The 22,488-nt window shown below is 39.9% G+C and overlaps 1 protein-coding gene across 4 annotated transcripts in view; it reads left to right on the forward strand.

The window, feature by feature from the left end:
• Window positions 1–22,488, forward strand: part of LOC141938421 (guanine nucleotide-binding protein G(q) subunit alpha) — a 146,830-nt gene that overhangs the window by 42,767 nt on the left and 81,575 nt on the right. For all 4 annotated transcript variants that reach the window (XR_012627275.1, XR_012627276.1, XM_074857297.1 and 1 more), the window contains one exon: window positions 7,229–7,413. Coding sequence is in view for 2 of the 4 variants with exons in the window: in XM_074857297.1 (XP_074713398.1) it covers window positions 7,229–7,413 (185 nt within the window). In the remaining 2 variants the exon portion in view is untranslated. The remainder of the gene's footprint in view (window positions 1–7,228; window positions 7,414–22,488) is intronic.

The raw sequence follows: 22,488 nt of genomic DNA on the forward strand, positions 1-22,488 counted from the left end.
TAGTGAATGGCAAAATGATTATATGCCTTCTTTTTTGAAAGCAAGTGGGATATGCAGATGTGGATTGTGAACAAAATAATTAAGAAGATGGTTATGTAGTGATTTTAAATTAGAGATTCTGTCAGTGGAGCAAACACTTGGCAATAGAACAGCATGTACACCTCTCCCGGGTTTTTTGTTAATTATTCTTAATTTAAACCTGTGTTTTTTTTAAATCTTAAAGTCCATCACTTGAGTTCTCTCCTACCTTTTCTTTTTGTAGTTTTTCCATTCAGTTTTTAACATAAATACAAAATGGTGTGCTGTTGGTGTAGGAACCGATGTCAGGAGACTTGAGCTCCCTTTCTGGCTTGTTTTGTTGCCTTGCTTGAATCTTCATATGCTTTCCTGTTCCATAGTCTTTTCCATTAGTCTAACTGGAACACCATCAAAAATGTTTCCTAATATAAAGTGACTCTTGTGAGGTGTAATCTATTAATGGTAATTAAGGAGTTTGGTAATCACAGAAGGAAGATACCACAGTACTACTGTTCATCTTACGGAAAATATAAATACGCCTACTATATTGATTATCAGGGCTCATAATATTTTCTCATAGAAATTCTACTCATGGATGAGTTGTCATTTAAATTCTTTTGTGTTATACTTCAGTTTTTATGATCAGGATGAAAATGGTCAATTCTAAAAGTTAATTTATCATTGTATAAAATGGTTGGAGGTATAGGATGGTACTTAAGCATCTTTCAAGAGGTATGATACAGAGATACAATATGTCATGAAAATAATATTTTTTTAAGCAGTGGAGGAAAGGTTGCATAGAGTACTAGGAGTTCTCAGAAAGGAGAGCTAGGCAATAGCTTTACCAGCTTGAAGATGGTGGACAACTCTTAAGTTGTGGCCACTGTTGAGAGGCGATGGTCAGGTATGTAGAGATAAGGATCCATTCATAAGGCATCAGGATAAGGAACCTGTCACGTTAGGTGCTCAGCCATGTCAGATGGACAGAGCTGTTTGTTTAGCAGCCTGCATGTTTCACTAGCCTTGCTGCCTTCTTTTGATGGTGATGAGATACTCTAGTTCTGCTCCAGAACTTACATGGACGTGTTATGGGGTGAACTGGGGAGCTTCTTTCCACCTCATGGAGTTTTGCTGCAGACTCTACCAGCCCGATGTTCCATCCCTACACTGGCCTTCAACAGCAAGCCTGAAAGCTGCTGTTCCAAGTGGTAGGACAGACTGTCTCCTTTGCTTCAGCTCCCAGGATGATCTCATGCATTCTGTAATAGGTTTGGGATATTTTGGCACCTACAAAGCCAGGCCAGTCCAAGGCCTGAATATTGCACAGTTTTCATATAGGGCCATACTCTGTTTCAGCAGAAATGTGATCCTGCTGCATTCCACCACTGGAACAGCAACAAAAGAAACCATATTTTTTGTTTTCTCTATAGCTGAAGTTGTAGTAGCAGAGAGGACATAAAACTCTCTTCCAAGTGAAATACAACTTTACAGTTGAAATCAAATATTTTTCTTCTCATGTGTCACCTCTTTATTACTATTACTGTTTTAGCTCTTACTTCTCATAGGAATTACTCTGCTACTTAATACCTGATGAGGTTGCTTTCTGCACTTTTCTTTAAGTCTATGAGGCAGTGCACAACAGACTGCTTTTTCTGGGTTTTTATGAAACAGTATGGGTATAGTTATCTGTAAGTAAGAAAATGGTCAGCAGAAGTGTCTGGCTGTGCCCAGTCTGCACAGGGTGTTGACTCCACTCTGACCCATGAATCTTCACTTTCCAGGTTCCTCTGGGCTTCTTTCTGCCACCAAGTTCTAAGCTAAAAGCCAGTCTTCTGCAAACGTACACGCTATTGATTTAACAGTTCTTAGTAAATGTATATGGATAGTGACTAACAGGGTAGTGGGTTTCAATGTTGGGGTTTTTTTTAAATGCATGTTAAGAATGTCCTTTTCTACCTAATATGAGCTTTCAAATAATAAAATATAGCCTTTTTTTTTTTCCTTGCCTTTTCATAGGTCAAATTTAGGAATAAACAGAGAGTCAGGTGTAGTTTAGCAGCATTTCTTTTCTTAACAGATGCCAGTGTGGATTTTGCTTAGAGAATGGCAACTTTGTGGTTTTAGTTTAAAAACAGCCTTGTATTTTATTGTTGGAGATATTATGCTTCAGATTTATTTAAGTTACAGTGCACAGAAGTGTGAAAACAAGTACAGGTGTGTGTTGCGCACCCATGTGAAAGAAAAGTTTGTCAGCCTAGGCTTCTAGTCTTATTTTTAAATTAGTGTTTCTATGTCTTCCTTGTCAGCCACAGTGTGAGTTTTGAAGCCACTCTGCCAGTAGCTGCATTGTCACCTATTTAAAATTAACGGTGTCTTAAGTTTTTCCATAAGTTTTACAGGGCAAAGAATGTTTGGTTTCAACATTTTGTAGTTTTGTTTTTGCAGAATGTGCACCAGGAGAAGTAGTAATAATATGATAAATTGTGCATGATATGTATGTGTGTGCAGGCATGCGCATAAGGGGTTACTGCTGCATTTAAGCAACCTGACTTCCTTCCTGGTTCTGCCTTTGGAGATAATGCTGCTGAGGGAACTTTCAGATCTCTGGTTGTAAAATTCTTGATGATGCAGTAATATTTGTTGCTATTACCATTTGAAGAAGAAAATACTGGGGAGCTTTTCAGAGATTTGCTGGGTTGTAAGATGTGAAGCTCTTATAAGTTTTGACAATCCTCTATGCCACGCTTGAATGAGAGTTCATCACTATTTGAGACTTTCCTTTACTGCTTTTAGAAGACAGTTAGTTAATTCATAGAAGATTGGAAGGGACCTTAAAGATCACCTAGTTCCAACCCCCCTGCCCTGGGCAGGGACACCTTCCACTAGCCCAGGTTGCTCAAAGCCCCGTCCAACCTGGCCTTGAACCCTTCCAGGGAGGGGGCAGCCACAGCTTCTCTGGGCAACCTGTTCCAGTGTCTCACCACCATCACAGTAAAGAATTTCTTTCTTATATCTAATCTAAATCTACCCTCTTTCAATTTAAGACTGCTACCCTTTGTTTATCACTACACCCCCTGATAAAGAGTCCCTCCCCAGCTTTCCTGTAGGCCCCCTTTAAGTGCTGGAAGGCTGCTATAAGGTCTCCACAATTATTCTCATTCATCAGTTGGATTGTTCTTTTATCTGGAAAGAAATTTTTAAGAAGTCAAATGACCAATTGTACTGTGTTCTTGAGTAAGGAACTTTTTCATCAGTCACACCATTGACTTCTTCCAAGCTACCACCCAAGGTTTATATTAGGATCTTGATTTCTTTTGAAAAGTCACTGTTTTTGAAAGATGAGGAGAGAGTGTGGTGGTATTATTAAGGTATGTTGTGTGACCTTCAACTGTCTTCTGACAGCAAGAATATATGACTCATCTGGCTTCAGAGAACTGATCCAACTTTTGACTAATTTAAATGTGTGATGGCACACAGCAGAAAATTGGTCTCAGTATAGTTTTATCCCACTTTGGTCTATTTTGCTAATCCGCTCTGTTGCTATTTCACCTTTGTGGTCTCCTTATATCAGCTAGAGGTATTCCTGGGATGATGATGGTAAAAGCTGTGGTTAGCAGAAGCTGTAAGGCATTCAGATCCTCTCAGGACATGTAGATTTTTTTTTTTATTCACTTTCAAGTTTTCTTCTTTTCACCAGGTGTGTTTTTGTTTATTATAGTGATAGGTAAGATTTTAGGCACATATTGCCAAGTTGTAGTTCTTAACTTGCTCTGTAATGGATGAAGCTGTAGAAAGCACAGCTGGTGGTGTATCAGTCAATGTCTTGATCATCTTATAATGCCAGTCATGAGATTTTAAACGCCAAAAAATATGTAAAAAATAATCAAATCTAGGTTTGCTTCAGTGCTGTAACAGTGATAGTTTAAAATCTTACTCCCTAGCAGGAATAATGCTATAATGATTGCAGCTTTGTTTAGCTAACCCTGGTAATTCATTATGCCAAAATTTTTCCTGTTTCTCTGACAGTAAATAACATTGCTTCCTTTTTCCAGTTATTTTAGTTTGTGAAGAAGTATCTGAGCAAATCTCTAGTGACATGCTTGTTCTATCACTGTCAAGCAGTTTTCACGTAAACAGGACTTCTTTTTACAGAAAGATTCGATGTCACTGTTTAAAAGAAAAAAGCCTTACTTGAAATTTTCTTTGTATGCTTTTGTCAATAAAAATACTTACTTTCTGCCCTTGATTGTAACAATCCAACAGGAACTACCCGTGTGCAGTTTTTGGGAGTTCCTGTATATTGTGCTGAAAAGGAACATTTTCACTTCTTAGTAATTTTTGGGCGGTCCTGTAGATTTTATTATTATCTGTCATTCATATTCCTTTATAACATTTTCATGCATTTTGTGCTGGAAATTTTCCATGCTTTTCACCAGGATACTTTTCACACTTTGCCCCTGCACATGTGACACTCCCTGTGGTTAAGGAGGACTAGAAATGTTCTCATCATTGCTGCTGGCTTAACCAGAATATTAGTCTGTGGGCAGGCACAAGAAGGTAGTTTAAGCATTGACCTGGGGAGACACAGACCTGAGCAAACTTGGAGATGGCCTTCAAAAGCAGAGAGAGATATCATTTTCATATATGGATGGGTAGTTACGCATATTTTATGTGTATATACAGAATATATTTTTCAGATACATATGAAAAATATGTCCATATATACATAATATATGTATTTCATGTAGATGTGTATACGAAAATTATATAAAAATGCATTGTGTGTGTGTGTATATCTATCTTTAGATCTCCAAGTATAATCTGTTACTGGTCTTTGTCTGACAAAGTCTTTGTCCAGTGACAGCCAATTACAGAACCACAAAGCTGAATAAGTTTTAGATTCTGCTTTGGATTTTAATTTTGCTTTGTATTGCAGTTTTTGTAGACTCACTTTCAAGGTGTAAGTAATCTGAAATACTGTCTTTTCTAACATGATGCAGATTACTTTACCATCATGGTTTTTTGTGTGTGATTATCATGTGTGATTGCTACCTACACTCCCAATAAAGAATTAAAAGAATTAGAAGCTTTGAGTTTTAAAACAGAGTAGATAATGCAAGCATGTTCTTCCTATCTCTATGCCAAATTTGAATTTCAGGATTTTGAAGGAATCTGAATTCCCATGTAGGGAAGTGTCAGGACCAAAACTGGAATTCACTTTGTATTGCTGATTCACTGATTCAGAGGTGTGTGGTGGAAATTATTTTCTTATGCATTACTTAAAGCAGAATCTTTAGTCAGAGAGTTAACTGTGTCAAAAAGGCATCTCATATACCATTCTGGGCTTTACAGGTTCATGTCGAATAGATTTTTGTACTAGATGTGTGACATATCTTGCAGAAAAGCTGGACAGTATTACCGAATTACTAAAAATGTGTGGTATGGTATGTTATTTCATGTTATATGTAAGGCCATGACTCTGTTTCATAGGTTCCAGAAAGAGATAAAAACTGTGGTCATCTTAGGGGTAGCCTAAAGTATTTTTTACCATGTAATAGGTCTGTATTGTCTAGGCTTGTAATTTTATACAGTCTTAAGGAAAGTAATGTTTTTTCCCCACTGGTAGATTTCAGAGGTGTAAAGATCTTACCTTCATTTCTGATGCACTTGAAGACAGGCAGGTATCATTGACCCCGGATGTCCCATACCACATCACCCTTTCTGCAAATGCCTGGTTAGCGTGAATTCGTCAGGTTGTGGGACAAGTTCTGCTTGGTGGCCAGGTGTAGTGCCTTGCAGAGGTGGCCTGTGCACGTACTGCTGCGCTCCTGACCATAGTGCAGGCTGAGGATCCCTGTGAAGGCTGAGGGTGGAAGCAGGCTTGGTCTCACTTCAGCTTCAGAGCATGTTCTTCATTACAATAATAATCACTTTCTCACCAGAGAAGGTGAAATTGGTCAGTATGTAACATCATGCTTGATTTTCTGGGAATGTGTGTAAGTAAGACTTGTGTTAGAATTTTGTTTTATGTGTATGGGAAACGGGACTGAAGGTTTCAAAATGATGCTCGTGGTAAAGGCGAAAGCTTCCAGCTTAAATTTCTGCAGCGTGTGCTATCTCAGAAAAGCTTAAGGGTTGCTCCTTTAACCTTGAACTGTACTGCTGTGAAACACACTTCTCTGACAAGACACCTAAAATATTATGTAAGGGACATAAGGCTGCCTTTGTCCTGGGACACAAGTATGAGACATGAAAGCTTTATTAAAATAAAACCTAGGCTGTAAAGCTGAGAAGCACAGCACTGAGCAATGCACCCTGGTGCATGCAGTTTGTTTCCTGCAGGACTGAGTAGCTGCGTGAACGCGGGGTTTATGTGACTGTGCAACTGCTCATTCTAAATTTCAACTCCTCCTCTTAAGCAAACACAGGAATAATATACATAAACTCTTACAGTCACAGAGGGTGAGCTCACTGAACTGGAGCAAAGGAAAAATGTTGTGTGATGTATCCTATGTGAAATTTCCAGCAAGCAGATCTTAACTTTAAATTGACAAATAGTCAGAAATGTTCATTAGCAAACTACACTTAGTACAGAGTACAAAGATGTGAAGAAATTTAAAGGAAGGAAGGAATGACTGCCTGTTAATGAATATGAGCCAAATTTTAATTAACACTGATATCACATGTTTCTGAGCTTAAAGCTTGCCAAACTGTCATTGTTATGCTACTTGCTTTTTTTTAAAAAAAAAACCAAACCAAAACCCAAATCAAACCAAACCACAAACATCTATTTGTTGTACACTGCCTACCATAATGTCCTGAAAGTTGGCCAAGGAAGATAAATTTTTTTCTTTACATCCTGCATTTTTGCAGCAAAATGTCTCATAGTAATTACCTGAAGTTAGATGTTTTGGACAATTATATCTTCAAGAATGGAAGATTTTTAAATATGCAGTCATATATTATATGTATATCGTGGAGTCTTGTTTTACTCATTAGTTTGACTGTTAAATCAAAATGCACATTTTAATTCAGTGGTACTTCAGTTGCTACTGATGCTGCTGTTTGACACTGAACTGGTCCTTGTAGTTACTTTGCAAGCACCACTTGACACTGTTCAGCCCTGCAGTAAACAAGCTGTCAGGATTGTGCAAAAAAAGTCATGTTTGTGTCCAGTGGCTAAAGCGTATCCTTCTTATTTGTCTTGCAGGCACAGGAGAGAGTGGCAAAAGCACGTTTATCAAGCAGATGAGAATCATTCATGGATCAGGTTACTCTGATGAAGACAAAAGGGGCTTTACAAAACTGGTGTACCAGAATATATTTACAGCAATGCAGGCCATGATCAGAGCCATGGATACCCTCAAAATCCCATACAAGTATGAACATAACAAGGTGAGACTTTTGTTTATTTCTGTAGCTGAAGTTTTTCCTCTTTCTGTTCTAGGAAATACAGTGAAGGTCTCAAAAAAAATACATGTCACACAAATTATACTCAAAGCTCAGAAGAAAAGGGCTTTTTCCAGTCCTGCCTTTAGTTCTCTGTCCTTTTTGCTACTTTGACAACACAAAGGTGCTGCTGTTAACAAGATGCCTGGGCAGTTTGTCTCAGGGCAGAGGTTTAATGGCAGGCTGCTGTATGACTGTGACTTTAGTTACCCCTTGTCTTCTGCCAGGCCATGTTCTGGCCAGAGCACAGTTAAGCCATTCCCCTTATCTGTAGCAGAAACTTACTGCTTAAGGTTTGCCGTTAACATTACACATGGAAAAAAATCAACTTACTAGAAAAATAGACGGCGATTACCTGCTTGTGTGTGAACATACTTTGAAATAAAATTTTCGAATCAAGACCCTAAAACAATTAGATTCTTTTGAGATTGCTGTTATTGAAATTTAAAAGGACAAAATACATTTGAAATGTTTGGAATGTTCATCTCTGACTAGCCTGACTTCTTTCCAATTTTTTAAAAATGTATTTCCATTTTAAAAGAAAGATAAGCAAAGTATTTTTTTCATTCCATGAAGGAAAATGAAATGCTCAATATTTAACATTTTGAATACGTGGTAAGGCACATGATTACATGGACGTATCTCCCACTTTTTGTCACAGGAGTGGTACAACTTTGTTTGATAGCAGTTCCTGAGAACTTGTTCTGATTTTTACTGTTCAGCCAGTATCAGCAACTTCGTCAGGCAGAGAGTTTAAGATCTCTCACAAGTGGAGGACTCGCCTCTCTTTCAGTCTTGTGAAAGAGAATTTAATGACAGTTTAGTAATCCTGGATAAAAATAACACTTTCTCTGATTAATTATTCAAAAGCTCTTTTATTTTTTTTTTTAAATATCAGAAACTGTTAAAGAGCAGGGACACTTACAACAAAGAAGGAAGCTTCCGTTAACTGGGGAAGACAGGATGAAATAAACTTGTGTGAAGATGAAAATCTTTTGTGTCTACATACATGAAGTTTAATTACTGAGCGGCTGTATGTTTTTTAAGCATCTAATTTAGTAGTAGGAAAGATAAAGCTTATTACCAGGTTAAAGTAGATTAGTTTCTCCATTTGCATCTGTGAGATGCATTGCAAATGGTCATCACTTTGGTGACATAATGTTGCTATAACAAGAGTCTTGCAGGAGCTTGGGTTTAAGCAGTGGGAAGTCAGGAGGATCTTGTCTGTGAAAATCCATATTGTTAACCTTCTTTAATGGTGGGTGGGAGTTTTTGTGCACATGAAAAAGATTGAAAAACTTGCCCTAACTGGTAGAAGAGACTGTTGAATTTCCTAGTCTGACTGCATGCTGGAACTGTCTAGTTTCCCCTCATCCCTCATGAATCAAAATAAAATATGTAAATAGTATTAAAAAGAAAACTACATTTGTATGTGTATTTCAGCCTTTGACTCCATGCTTTTACTGTGTGCAAACTGACCTGAAAATTTAGTTGACTGTAAAGTACAATCGTTTTTTCTTCAAAATTGGTATTGATTGTCACTTTAATATCTGGAAGTCCTAATTGTAAATTGGGAATATTTTGCTTGTATTATACTACAGAGTATATCTTCTGCAGTTATTGTTTAAGTTAAGAGTGCTGAATTTATATAGTGTTTTTATATAGTTGGAGTGAGTCAGTTAGGTTTGACATAGCTGTATACCCATGGCCAGAGCTGTTCGCTTTCTCTGTGTAAAGTAACTTTGTTGAAAGTGGGAGTCTATCTTTGTGCTCAGCTCCTTCACAGGCATTCCCATCAGCTTCTAATAGGGCTACATGCAGAGTAAAGTAGAAGTTACCAACTGACAGGGTCTCAAGGCAATTCCTGTATAAATTCCTTTGGAAATACAGAGGAAGCTAAACTTGCTGAAGCATCATGCCAGAATAGAGAAGATTGCAGCCTATTACACGACGCTTTGTATACAAGGTCACTTCACTTTAAAACAGTGAACACCAATCAATTGGTTAATCTGCTCCTTTTCTTTAAAGGCCATTGAAAACAAACTCATTAGTTTAGCAGTCTAGAAAACACAGGAAGGGCACTTCCTATTAATTTGAATCTCCTATCAGGAAGTCCTATCTCTGGAGAGAATATCTCAAGTTTGAGTAACAACATATTTTTAGCACAGTAGTTTTGCACAATACTTCAGAAAACTGCAGCTCAAGCTGGTATTAATGTGGTTGGGCCTAAAGAAAAGCGACCCTTTTTTTGTCAAATTCTTCATGTTCTGCAATAGACTTTGGAGCTACAGTATAAGTGCTTTTCTCTTACTTTAATAATTCCCAGTTAAAGGTAGGAAAATTGGTAAAATTTGAGTGTTTCAAATCTCTGAATGCTGCTAGAATTTGAAGTGCTTCCATATCAAAAAGTTAGTTAAGTAGGCAGTTGAGATCTTTGTGTGGTATACAACATCGCAACAACATTTTGGCTGGATTATTTTAATATAATCAATGTAGCAAGAGGCAAGTTTTAGGTTTAGCTGGTTAGTTCTTGTGGAGTTGTTGGCTTTGTAGTCACCAGTATAACTAAAGAGACAGAGACTGAAATGTATTGTCCTATATTGTAATAATCTAGGCTGTTTTGAAAAATTTGTTATCAGAGTAGTGAAAGTCAAATGAGAAATGTAACAATTAGTGTTTAGGATGTAATGTCTTGGAACTAATGATAAAGCATTATAAAATCAAAGATTTCTTTTTCATGTTAAACTTCAGAATATGAGTTCTACTGAGGTTTAAGATAAGGAGTGGGGGTGATCCCTTCTCTTAGGAATTTGTCTGTCATAGGAAATGGTGGTTTATGGACTGGTTTTTAGTTTCCTTTTTGGGTAAATGTTATTGTGCTTCCGTTACTCATTTTTCAACTAGAAGTTGTGAAGTTTTAATATGGCTCTTGAATTTTAGAGTAAGAAGTATTTTATGAAACACATAAAGCTGTCATTCTTTGTAGGTTTTTAATAGAAATGTTCATAAGCAATTCTCAAAATTGCCTGTCTCCGCAAAATTTTGTAAATGTAAAGTACTAACTCACGTGCAACCACAGATACCCAAATGCACATTTTAAAAAAATTAAATACAGGTTTATTTGTCTTTTTTAGAAAGTAGAACTGTGTATCCATGCTTCTGTCATTACTTTCAAATACTTCAAATGCCCCTCACTACAAAAAGGACATCGAATTACTCAAGCGTGTCCAGAGAAGGGCAATGAAGCTGGTGAAGGGTCTGGAGAACATCTCATTCGAGGAGCAGCTGAGGGAACTGGGGTTGTTTAGTCTGGAGAAGAGGAGGCTGAAGGGAGACCTCATCGCCCCCTACAACTACCTGAAAGGAGGTTGCAGAGAGCTGGGGATGAGTCTCTTTAACCAAGTAATAAGTGATAGAAGAAGAGGTAATGGCCTCAAACTGCGCCAGGGAAGGTTTAGACTGGATATTAGGAAGCATTTCTTTACTGAACGGGTTTTTAGGTGTTGGAATGGGCTGGCCAGGGCAGTGGTGGAGTCCCCATCCCTGGGGGTGTTTAACAGAAGGGTCGACATAGCGCTTAAGGATATGGTGTAGTCAGGAACTGTCAATGTTGGGTTAATGATTGGACTGGATGATCTTCGAGGTCTTTTCCAACCTAGACAATTCTGTGATTCTGTGAAATACTGAAATAAGACGACCATTCATTTTAATCTTCTAAATTCTCACATTCCCAGTGTTCTTCATAATGGCTTAGAAGCCTTTGCTTCGATAATGTAGTGTCCACTTCTCCTTTTCTATCCTTTTCTTTTAAACATGTCTAATATTGCTGAAGGTGAGGAGTATGCATGGGTGTCTTTTTATTTTTTTCTCTCTTGTTAAGAAGTTCTGCCAAATTTATTAACTGCACTAAACATCAACTACCACTGTTATCCCATACTATTCCCTTTCAGTGTAACTTCCAAAAGACAAGTTGCCTCTCTGCTCTAGCAGACAGTACCAGGAAGGTGTCACTGTGATTATCAGGCAGGAAATCTTACTTGAATCCCATGCCCATAATTTCCTGTGACACTTCTTAAATATTCATAATAAGATAACTGATGTGAGCAACGGTAGCAGAACAGGCTACAAGAAAGTTTTTAAAGAGGCTGAAAACATAAAAGCAAGTTTTATTGTAAACCTAGACATGTGCTGTTAAGTTTCTAAGAGTGTTTTCTGCTGAAATTTTTTCTGTATTTATACCTATTCCCTTTGGGGAATGCTTTGCAGTAAAAATAAGCAGATATGGGAAATGCTTTCAAAGTCCAAAATCTTACTGGCATTATTTTGAAGTCCATGTTTACCTTGTTAGCTCATTTCTTCTAAGTGAGACAAATCCACTGGAGCAAACAAATAAAAATAGAGACAGAAGTAGGACAACAGGAATGGGTATGGAGTCAGACTGCATAAATCTTTATTTTGGGTAAACAGCTGGAGGTGTTAAGTGTTCTAGATGTCTGAGGTGAAATTTGATGTTGAACAAACCTAGGTTGGAGGAAAGGGCCTCCTGCAGACACTTCACCTGATATGCAAAGAGCGTGAAGGACTGAATCCAGAGCAGGAGTGTACAAACACTGAGAGGGTTATTGACTGATGATGCAGAATGTGTGGGACTTCCGGCTTTTCAGGGGCTATGTTTTTTGGGTTTTGTTGTTTTGGGTTTTTTTTAAAAGCAAGAATGATGTTCTTGGGATGGTGAAATGAAATGCTTACTGATTTGGAACAAGGGTAATCAAGAGACTCTTAAAGCAGATGAAGAAACCCAAACAGTGCCATATGCACAAACAGTATTCTACAGTGTCTCAAACCTGGAGCAGAGGGCTTAAAACAGGTTACAAGAAAAAGAGGTTTATAGTAATAGTATTAGTAAGTATGTAGTGTATTGAGTGCTCAGTTAATATTTAAGTACTCAGACATTCTTCTCCAGGCACTCAAAGAAAAGTTACACAATAAGTAGGAGCCTTGCAGAAGAGTTAAATGCTTTTAATACCGGGAAACTCCAGATACATTATTTTGGCAAGAAATAGATTTCTGTGGAGCTGACTGACATGAAGGAGAGTATAGTTAGATTTAAAGTATCATGGTCCTTTAACAACATGTGTTCAGATACAGAAACTTGAAGATAGCCTTTTTTTTCAGGAGCCATAGTGTGAGGTCAAACCCATCTCCCTGGTAGCTGTGTTTCTTCCCCTGAGGACACTGACCAGTGAGCATTAGGGGCTCCAGTAAAGTCATGAACAATTTCTTCCTGAGCACTTCATAGAGAGTCCTTCAGGGGGACTCTGACAATCTTAACTAGATCCCAGCCTCTCCCCAGCTCTCTTTCTCCTTCTGTCAGTCATTTACTCCTCTCATGCCCTGCCTTTCTCTCTGGCACCTCTCCAGTTTTACATATTTTCGACCTCAGCAGGTTCTTATCTACTTACCTGTAGCCTTACCATTTTGTCCTACTCTCTGCAGCTTTCTTTTTCCTCCTTTATATTTGAATAATTTTTTTTTTAAAAAAAAAACAAGCCTCTGTACATGTAGCAATTTTCATCCTGTCCTCTTTCTACCAGTTCACTCATTTGCTTGCTCTCTGTTTAGTGCAGAGGTGTCTTGCATTTGTCTGTATAGCTCCGATGGATTTGTAAGTTGCTTGTTTCCTCTGCTACATTCTGTTTAACTGTTTCATACTTTACCCCATCAGAAATGTGAGTTTTAGATATTTTTCCAAGTGTGGGGAAGAAATGATTGTTTATTGGAAGTAAGCTAGACAAGCAGGGCTGAATGTTCCCATGAAGAGCTAAGAATATCTTTACTTAAAATAAACATCCAGATAAACGAACACCGTTCCTTTCCCCAGTAAAATAATAGGTAATTTCACCTATATGAAATGAGGAAACTGTCTTAGTCTGCAGTTCAACATAAACTTGAAAACTAAACTTTAGCTACTCCTTTCGCAGAGCATAAGATTTCTTCCTTCCTCCTTTTATACTTCAAGTGAAGCTCTTTATTTTTTAAATGTGACACTTTAAGTGATTAACTGTGGTTGGCTAATGGGAAGTGATAAGTCATATACAAAAATACTCATGTGGGTGTGATGTCCATGTTTTATTTTTCCAGTGCCACCATTTTACTGTTTCTGCTAGCATGGAGAACAAATGGGTGGTAATAATGCTGGCAAACTCTTGCAGATTTTGGGATCACTCATACACTGGATAAAGGACCATAAATATAGGAAAATGGACTTCTAGCATTTTTGTGTTTCCTTTCTTTCTGGCTGTTTTACTTCAGATATGGTTGTCACCGTTAATTCGGTGATAAGAACCCTGTGGGAGGGCAGCGACCAGGTCACTGCCCACCGAGCTCAGGGTGATCAGATAGTACCTGTTAACCACCGGTTGATAGTACTTGTCAACCACCGGTAGCCTGAGCCATGGTCTCCACTTGCCTCAAAAGCACTACCAGCAAGAACATGGCGACCGACAGAGCAATCACGCAAACATGCAGCAGCCCAGGTCCCAGGGTGCAGGGAGTGCCTGAGCCTGTCAGTGCTGTTGGAGGGCCGCAATGACAGCGCCTGTGTCCGCTGCGACCAGCTGGATGACCTGCTTAGCCTGGTGGCAGAACTCAAAGAAGAGGTCGAGACATTAAGAAGTATTAGGGAGTGTGAAAGGGAGATTGATTGGTGGAGTTCCACCTTGGCACCCATGAATCAACAGGAGCAAGTAGAGGCTCCAGGCAAGGCAGGTGATCCCTCACCCTCATGCTACCAGGCAGAATGAGGGAACCTAAGAGATGAGGGAGACTGGAAACAGGTCTCTGCTCAGGGAGGCAAGAAAATTCTCTCCCAACCTCCCTCACCCTCCATGGTGCCCGTTCACAATAGATTCAGGGCTCTGGAACTTTTGAATGAAGACATGGAGGAAGAGAATGAGACAAACAATGAGGAAGACCAAGGACCACCAAGGCCAGGTCACTCTAGAAAAGGTATTAAAACCAGCTCTGAAAGGAACCCCAGAAGAGTCATTGTAGTGGGGGACTCCATTCTGAAGGGTGTTGAAGGCCCTATATGCAGACCAGACCCACATCATAGGGAAGTCTGCTGTCTCCCTGGGGCCCGCGTCAAGGACCTCACAAGAAGACTCCCCTCTCTAGTCAAACCCAAGGACTATTACCCTCTTCTGGTTTTTCAGGTAGGTAGCGACGACATTAGCAGGAGAAGTGTTAAATCAGTGAAGAGAGATTTCAGGGCCTTGGGGAAACTGATCAAGGGGTCAGGCGCACAGGTTGTGTTCTCCTCCATCCCTCCAGTTGGGGGGATGGATGAGGATGAACACCGAAGAACACAGCAGATGAATTCGTGGCTTCAAGACTGGTGTCACGGTCAGGGCTTTGGTTTTTTTCGATCATGGGTTGGTATACAGGGCACCAGACCTTTTGGCATTAGATGAAATGCACCTGTCCCAGAGGGGAAAAAGGATCTTGGGGCAGGAGTTAGCTGGGCTCATTGACAGAGCTTTAAACTAGATTTGAAGGGGGAAGGGGGCAAAACACCAGCCCATCTGAAGTGCATGTATACCAATGCACACAGCATGGGTAACAAACAGGAGGAGCTTGAAGCCGTGATGAAACAGGAAAATTATGATGTTGTGGCTATTACAGAAACATGGTGGGATGTCTGCCATGACTGGAGTGTGCCTGTTTATGGCTACAAGCTCTTTAGAAGGGATGGACAAGGTAGGAGAGGCGGTGGGGTAGCACTGTATGTTAGGGACTGTTATGATTGCCTTGAATACAAGTGCAGTGAAGACAGAGTGGAGTGTCTTTGTGTTAGAATCAGGGGGAAGGCCAACAGGGCAGATGTTGTAGTGGGAGTCTACTCTAGGCCACCCACCCAGGACAGAGAGGTGGATGAAATATTCTATAGTCATTTAGGAGAAATCTCACGATCGCTTGCCCTTGTTCTTGTGGGGGACTTCAACTTCCAGACGTCTGCTGGAAATACAACACAGCAGAGCTGGACCAGTCCCGAAGATTCCTGGAATGTGTGGGGGACAACTTCCTAACACAGCTGGTGAGAGAACCAACCAGAGAAGGTGCCCTGCTGGATCTCCTCTTTGTGAACAGAGAAGGACTGCTGGATGATGTGGTGGTTGGAGGCCGACTAGGGCACAGTGATCACGAAATAATAGAGTTCTCTGTTCTTAGAGAGGCCAGGAAAGGGCTAAGCAGAACTGACATCCTGGAGTTCCAGAGGGCTGACTTTGTCTTGTTTAGGCACCAGCTTGACAGGATCCCTTGGGAGTTGGTCCTGAAGGGTATAGGGGTCCAGGAAGGCTGGGTGCTCTTTAAGAAGGAAGTGTTTATGGCTCAAGAGCAGGCAGTCCCCAGGTGCTCTAAGAGGAGCAGGCGGCAGAGAAGACCACCCTGGCTGAACAGGGAGCTTTGGCTGCAACTCAAGGAGAGGAGGAGAGTTTACAGCTTTTGGAAGAAGGGGCTAGCCACTCACAGTGATTACAAAGAGGCTGTGAGGCTATGCAGGGTGGAAATCAGGAGGTCCAAAGCCCAGCTAGAAATTAATCTGGCTTCAGCAATCAAAGATAACAAGAAATGTTTCTATAAGTATGTCAATAGCAAAAGAAAGACCAGAGAGAGGCTCCATTCGCTGCTAGATGCTGAAGGAAACTTGGTAGCAAGTGATGAGGGGAAGGCTGAGGTACTTAATGCTCTTTGCGTCTGTCTTTAATAACAAGACTAGTTGTATTGAGGGAATCCAGCCCCCTCCGCCAGATGATAGAGACTGGGAGAACGACCCCCCCGCAATCCAGGAGAGAGTCAGTGACCTGCTACATCACATAGACACACACAAGTCTATGGGACCGGGTGGGATACACCCGGGGGTGCTGAAGGAGCTGGCTGGGGTGCTCGCCAAGCCGCTTTCCATCATTTCACAGCAGTCCTGGCTGACCGGGGAGGTCCCGACAGATTGGAAATTAGCCAATGTGACGCCCATCTATAAGAAGGGTCAGAAGGATGATCCGGGAAACTACAGGCCTGTCAGCTTGAATTCGGTGCCCGGGAAGCTGATGGAGCAGCTCATCCAGAGTACCATCTTACAACACATGCAGGACAACCAGGGCATCAGGCCCAGTCAGCATGGGTTTATGAAAGGCAGGTCCTGCTTTACAAACCTGATCTCCTTCTACAACAGAGAGACCTGCTTATTGGATGAGGGAAAGGCTGTGGATGTAGTTTACCTTAACTTTAGCAAGGCCTTTGACACCATTTCCCACAGCATTCTCCTGGCGAAACTGGCTGCTCGAGGCTTAGATGATCGCACGCTTTGCTGGGTGAAAATCTGCCTGGATGGCTGGGCCCAAAGAGTTGTGGTGAACGGAGTTAAATCCAGTTGGCAGTTGGTCTCAAGTGGTGTCCCCCAGGGCTCGGTTTTGGGGCCACTCCTGTTTAACATCTTTATTGATGATCTAGACGAGGGGATCGAGTGCACCCTCAGTAAGTTTGCAGACGACACCAACTTGGGTGGGAGTGTTGATCTGCTCGAGGGTAGGGAGGCTCTGCAGAGAGACCTGGACAGGCTGGAGCGATGGGCTAAGGCCAACTGGAGGAGTTTCAATAAGGCCAAATGCCGGGTGCTGCACTTGGGCCACAACCACCCCCAGCAGTGCTACAGGCTTGGGGAGGAGTGGCTGGAGAGCTGCCAGTCAGAGAGGGACCTGGGGGTGTTGATTGACAGCTGGCTGAACAGGAGCCAGCAGTGTGCCCAGGTGGCCAAGAAGGCCAATGGCATCCTGGCCTGTATCAGAAATAGCGTGGCCAGCAGGGACAGGGAAGTGATCTTGCCCCTGTACTCGGCACTGGTGAGGCCGCACCTCGATTACTGTGTTCAGTTTTGGGCCCCTCACTACAAAAAGGACATTGAATTACTCGAGCGTGTCCAGAGAAGGGCAACGAAGCTGGTGAAGGGTCTGGAGCACAGGTCGTACGAGGAGCGGCTGAGGGAACTGGGGTTGTTTAGTCTGGAGAAGAGGAGGCTGAGGGGACACCTCATCGCCCTTTACAGCTGTCTGAAAGGAGGTTGCAGAGAGCTGGGGATGAGTCTCTTTAACCAAGTAACAAGCGATAGGACAAGAGGGAATGGCCTCAAGTTGCACCAGGGAAGGTTTAGACTAGATATTAGGAAGTATTTCTTTACAGAACGGGTTATTAGGCGTTGGAATGGATTGCCCAGGGAGGTGGTGGAGTCCCCATCCCTGGAGGTGTTTAAGAGTTGGGTTGGCATAGCGCTGAGGGATATGGTGTAGTTGGGAACTGTCAATGTTAGGTTAATGGTTGGACTAGATGATCTTCAAGGTCCTTTCCAACCTAGTTGATTCTGTGATTCTGTCAGTTATTTTACTTGCAAAGCATATTGTGTGTCTGAAAGGAAATATTCATGTGAGTGTGCTCTCTGACAATGAAAGCGTGACATATACTCAGGGTAACTTTTGTATGTAATAGGAGTTTGGTGTTTATTTTAGGGTAATGAGATTTTGTACTCTTGGAATGGTTCTGACTTTCACCATAATTCAGAACAGTTATGTAAATATAGGTGTTTATACAATACAATTTTATACAGAAAATATATAAATATAACCATATATATTTCCTGGAGGAAAATATTTAACAGTAATGGTTTCCTAACTATTTCATTCATTTCTACAGAAGACATGCTAAGGTTATCTAGCATTTATTTCTGAAGTAATTTCAGATGGAAGTATTTTTGTCATATTTTCCTCTGAAACTATGAAAATATTTCCTTTCTGCAGTAAACTTTTCTGGGGATGTTGGATCCAGTTATGTTCCAGTTATGTAGAATGACTGAAAATTCTTGAAATCTAATGTCTTGTCTCATCTCCTCTCAATATCTCATTGTTCATGTCTAGTAACACAAAAAAGTTGTTTGAAATAAGGTTTACTGCAGTGGATTAAGAAATCTTGAGCTAAAATGGGCCACGTTTTTCTGCATGTTTTGTCAGTTTGCACTTCCTATGTGGTAAAGTTACAAAGTCCGAGATGTGAGAAGGCTTTGTCTTATAATAAAAATCAGCTTTGGTTTAGAAAATAGGCTAATGTTAAGCAAAAGAGGTTATTTTAAAAAAACCCAGAAAACCACCCCACCCCCCCCTTTTTTCTTCTCAAGTATAGTTTGTTTTCTATTGTGGAATGTATTGCCCAGCGGAGGTATTCACATCATTCGTTTGAATATCTACTTTATCTGAAAGATTATTTTTTCCTTTTTTTTCCTCCCTGCTTAAAGTAGACATAAAGTCTGCGCATAAAGTGTTGGTTACATATTCACGCTTCATCAGTACAATCACATGCTTACCTGTTTTCAGTCTCTGGGCCCATGTAGCTCCACACTTAAGACTTTGTATTCCCTTTGGGTGGTTGCATAGAGGTGAGGCCTGAGGTAAGAGTCCAGTGTTTTTCTTCTGGAACAGGAAGTTGGCAAAGGGAAATACAAGCATGACATTAGTCATGTTATAATTTTTTTTCTAATAACTTTCATAACAATCAAACACAAGGCTGTGGTTGCATGCTTCAGCTTTGGCAAAAAAGTTAACAGGTCTTGCCTGTAGATAGTTTAATGTTATGGACCTAAGATATTGGAAAATCATTTATTATGAGCAAGTCTCAAGCGTGACAAAAGGAGCTTAATATTGGGTCTGAGTCGGAGGGCTAGTAAGTACCAAGTTGCTTTTAACCCTTCCAAACATTTCTCTAACTCTCACTTGTCTCTCGATTTCCTTAGTCCCCATCATATATGAGTTTGTGGGCACATGCCTGGGGCAAGTGATACTGTGGAAAAGCTGTTAGAATGAAGGTTTTTTCTTGTTAATTAAGGTTGTTTCATGATGATGACTTTCCATTTTTCTTAATGTGACCTATCAGCCAGAGTTAAAATTTGACTTATTGTTTAGTCATTAACCTTCTAAGCCAGTTTGTAGATACAATGTAGTAATAGGTTGCGTATACATGTTTTACTAGTTTGGAGTGTCACTTGAAAATTTCCAAAATGAAAATTGTGCCTCGAGTTGTTTGTGTTTGGAGATTCTGTGTATTTTTACGTATTTCTTTTCTGGTAAACTGTGACCACTGGTTTGAGAACTTAAGATCTCTGTACTTAGTGTTGGCTATACAAACAGGTAGATGAGTACTCATGATGTGTGAAGACATTCTTTGCATCTGGTCTCCAGTCTTTATCCAGCTACTTTTTTCAGCTGTAAACAAAATGCTGCCAATTGTGCAAGTTGGATGAAAAGATAACTGTCTATCAGTGGAGCATAAAGAAACCTTAGGCACACTTGCCTCCCTCCTGGACTCCAGCACAGCAGTGTGCTGGATGGAGGAACAGTGGGGATGTGCCATGGAGGAAGAGCTATTGACATAGTCATTGCGTAAGCCTCATTAATCCTATCCTGACATTCCAGGTTAATAACACCCCCTTCACGGCTATTTTGGTGTTTGTTTCTGTGTATCCCAGGGATAGAAAAACACAGGGATGGGATTTAATGTTGAGTCATCATCTAGACTGTATCTATTTGTAATCTACAGAGATTTTACTTTGTATGTTGTAGGAGAAAAGTGTCATCTTGACTTTAGAAGGTTTGACTGCAGACCTGTTTTTTTAACCCTACCATTTGTAGGGCCTGTGTCATATTGCATTTGTGAAGAGCTTTAGAACAAAGTGGAAATCAGATTTTTTTGTATGCCCTTGTATTAGTGCCTGTTTAGTTAATTATGATTATTTGTAAGGTAGCCCCGTAGCTTCTTCTTTACTGCTGGTTCTGCTCAACTTGATGCTTGGAATTGGAGAAACATGGTAGCATCCATTACTCAAGGCACCTTCAAGGATCATTTAAAGCAGAAATCGCTGAATACGAAACATTCAGTAGTTTTTACACCCACAGGATTCACTAAGTATTCTCTCAGACTACACTGGCAACTTGCAGTTGTGCAGAAACAGGATTTGTGCCCCATGTAAGAATTTTAAGAGTTCTGATATAATGGCATTTTTCTGCAGTTTACTAAAATACTGTTTCTGAACTGAGCGTAGATGCAAAGGTAGTATCAGTTATCAGTCCATTTTTTCAGTAGCAGAAAAGAATATATAGTTTGGATTGGAAGACTTTTTTTTTCACTTTTGTTTCTAACTGTTTATTTTTATTAAGGGTACCAAACAAGATGATATTCCATGAGAAAGTATATGTCCGTGTCTTAAGCCATAATAGCTTATGTATAAAAATCATTTGAGAATAAAACTAAGGCCAAACTAATTCATTGTATCAGCCTCTGAAAGCTAAAGTCACTAATTAAAGGCACCTATCACAATAAAATAGAATCTTGTGCAGTGTTAAGCTCTTACAGGGTAAACTTGCTTTTTTTTTTTTTTATTTTGCCTTCACTCATAAACCCATGTAATCAGATAAAACTGTGATTTCTGGGACAGAATATTTTTGAGAAACTTTTAACATACATTTTTATATGATTCCTTTGAGCCTATGCATTTTTTAAAAGCTGCTTTCATTCAAACTCTGGACTGAAAAAAACTTCTTGAAAGCTGAAATCCTTTGCAGTAAAGCTTTAATTACTTCTCCTCATAAACTAGAACTTTATGGGTTTCCTTTAGTTATTTTTTCCTCCTTTCTTTTACTTTCTCTGTCACTCAAATTTCTAAATACTGCCTCGACCTTTGAAAAGTTGAAAGAGTAAAAATGAAGGATTGAAAATAAAGCCATTCAAAGCAATGCAAAACATAACCGGATATTATAAATTCTCTTGCAGCCAGTAGTCTTCAAATAAAAAGAAGGGCATGGGATGGAATGAAATCTATTGACACTTTTCAAAAATATTTTATGGATTTTTTAATTTAGATACGCAGTAACAATTTGGGATCGAAATTAACTTCAATACTTTATTTTTTGAAAAAGCTGGAGTTTTTTCACCCTCTTGCCACTTTGTAAGCAGCTTTTGAAAACTCTTCTACTGTAAAAAGTTAGGTGGTTCTTTGATGGTGATGGAGAAGCCATTGGTATTGGACTGAGACATCACTAAAGGACATGAAGATTGTTTGAGCTAGTGCATGTATGTACTGTGGTGTATGCAGCATAGAATGGATTTTGAGTTGGAATTACTTGTCTGATTCAAACTTGCTCATTAGAGAAGGTGTTTAAGGATGTGTATGAGGAAATTGAGGAATGCATGAATGGACAGATCTTCTCAGAGGTTGCAAAGGAGCTTGCACATGGAGAGTATGCGAGATATTTCTGCAGGGGAGAACATAGAACATGCAGGTGGTTTCTGAAGCATGGTCAGGAAGTTTCTAAGGACCCTTTTGCAGTTTAGAGGGGGTATGTCTATTTGTGTAGGCTTGTTAGTTTTTAGAAGCATGTTTTTTTAGAATTTGTATAATGATACTGTTTTGTGTATAGTTAATTTACTGCTTGCAACCCAAGTCTTCCTGCTCTTAGAGAGAAATCTAAACACCTGTTGACATTTTTCCAAGCTGAGTCTTGGAATTTTTTTAATTTCATCTGTGGGTATTTCTAGTGCCACTGACCAGGAAAATTAATTGTGCAACCTCATTATTAGGCTCACTGTGAAAGGCCTCATTTCAAACAAAAATTTCTTCTGCAGGGCAATATTTATAAATAAACCCATCCTAATCAGCGAGAGACATGGCAGTGCAGCCTTGTAGCTCATGTCCTTCTTGTGTGATAAACAATGACTTGCACTGGCTGCCATTGCTGTAGAGGAGTATTCATTCACTGCATTGCAATATGTTTTAAACAGCAGCTCCATCCTGTGAAAAATTACATAACTTTTTTCATATCTTCAGACAATAAATGTACACTTTAAAGAAGTAGATTTTTGAGGATCTAATATTAATGATTGAGAGAACCTGTAGCTTACTTGCTCTCTAGCTCCATCGTTTCCTGA

This window comes from Strix uralensis, chromosome Z, assembly GCF_047716275.1.
Source record: "Strix uralensis isolate ZFMK-TIS-50842 chromosome Z, bStrUra1, whole genome shotgun sequence".
NCBI classification, from domain to species: domain Eukaryota; kingdom Metazoa; phylum Chordata; class Aves; order Strigiformes; family Strigidae; genus Strix; species Strix uralensis.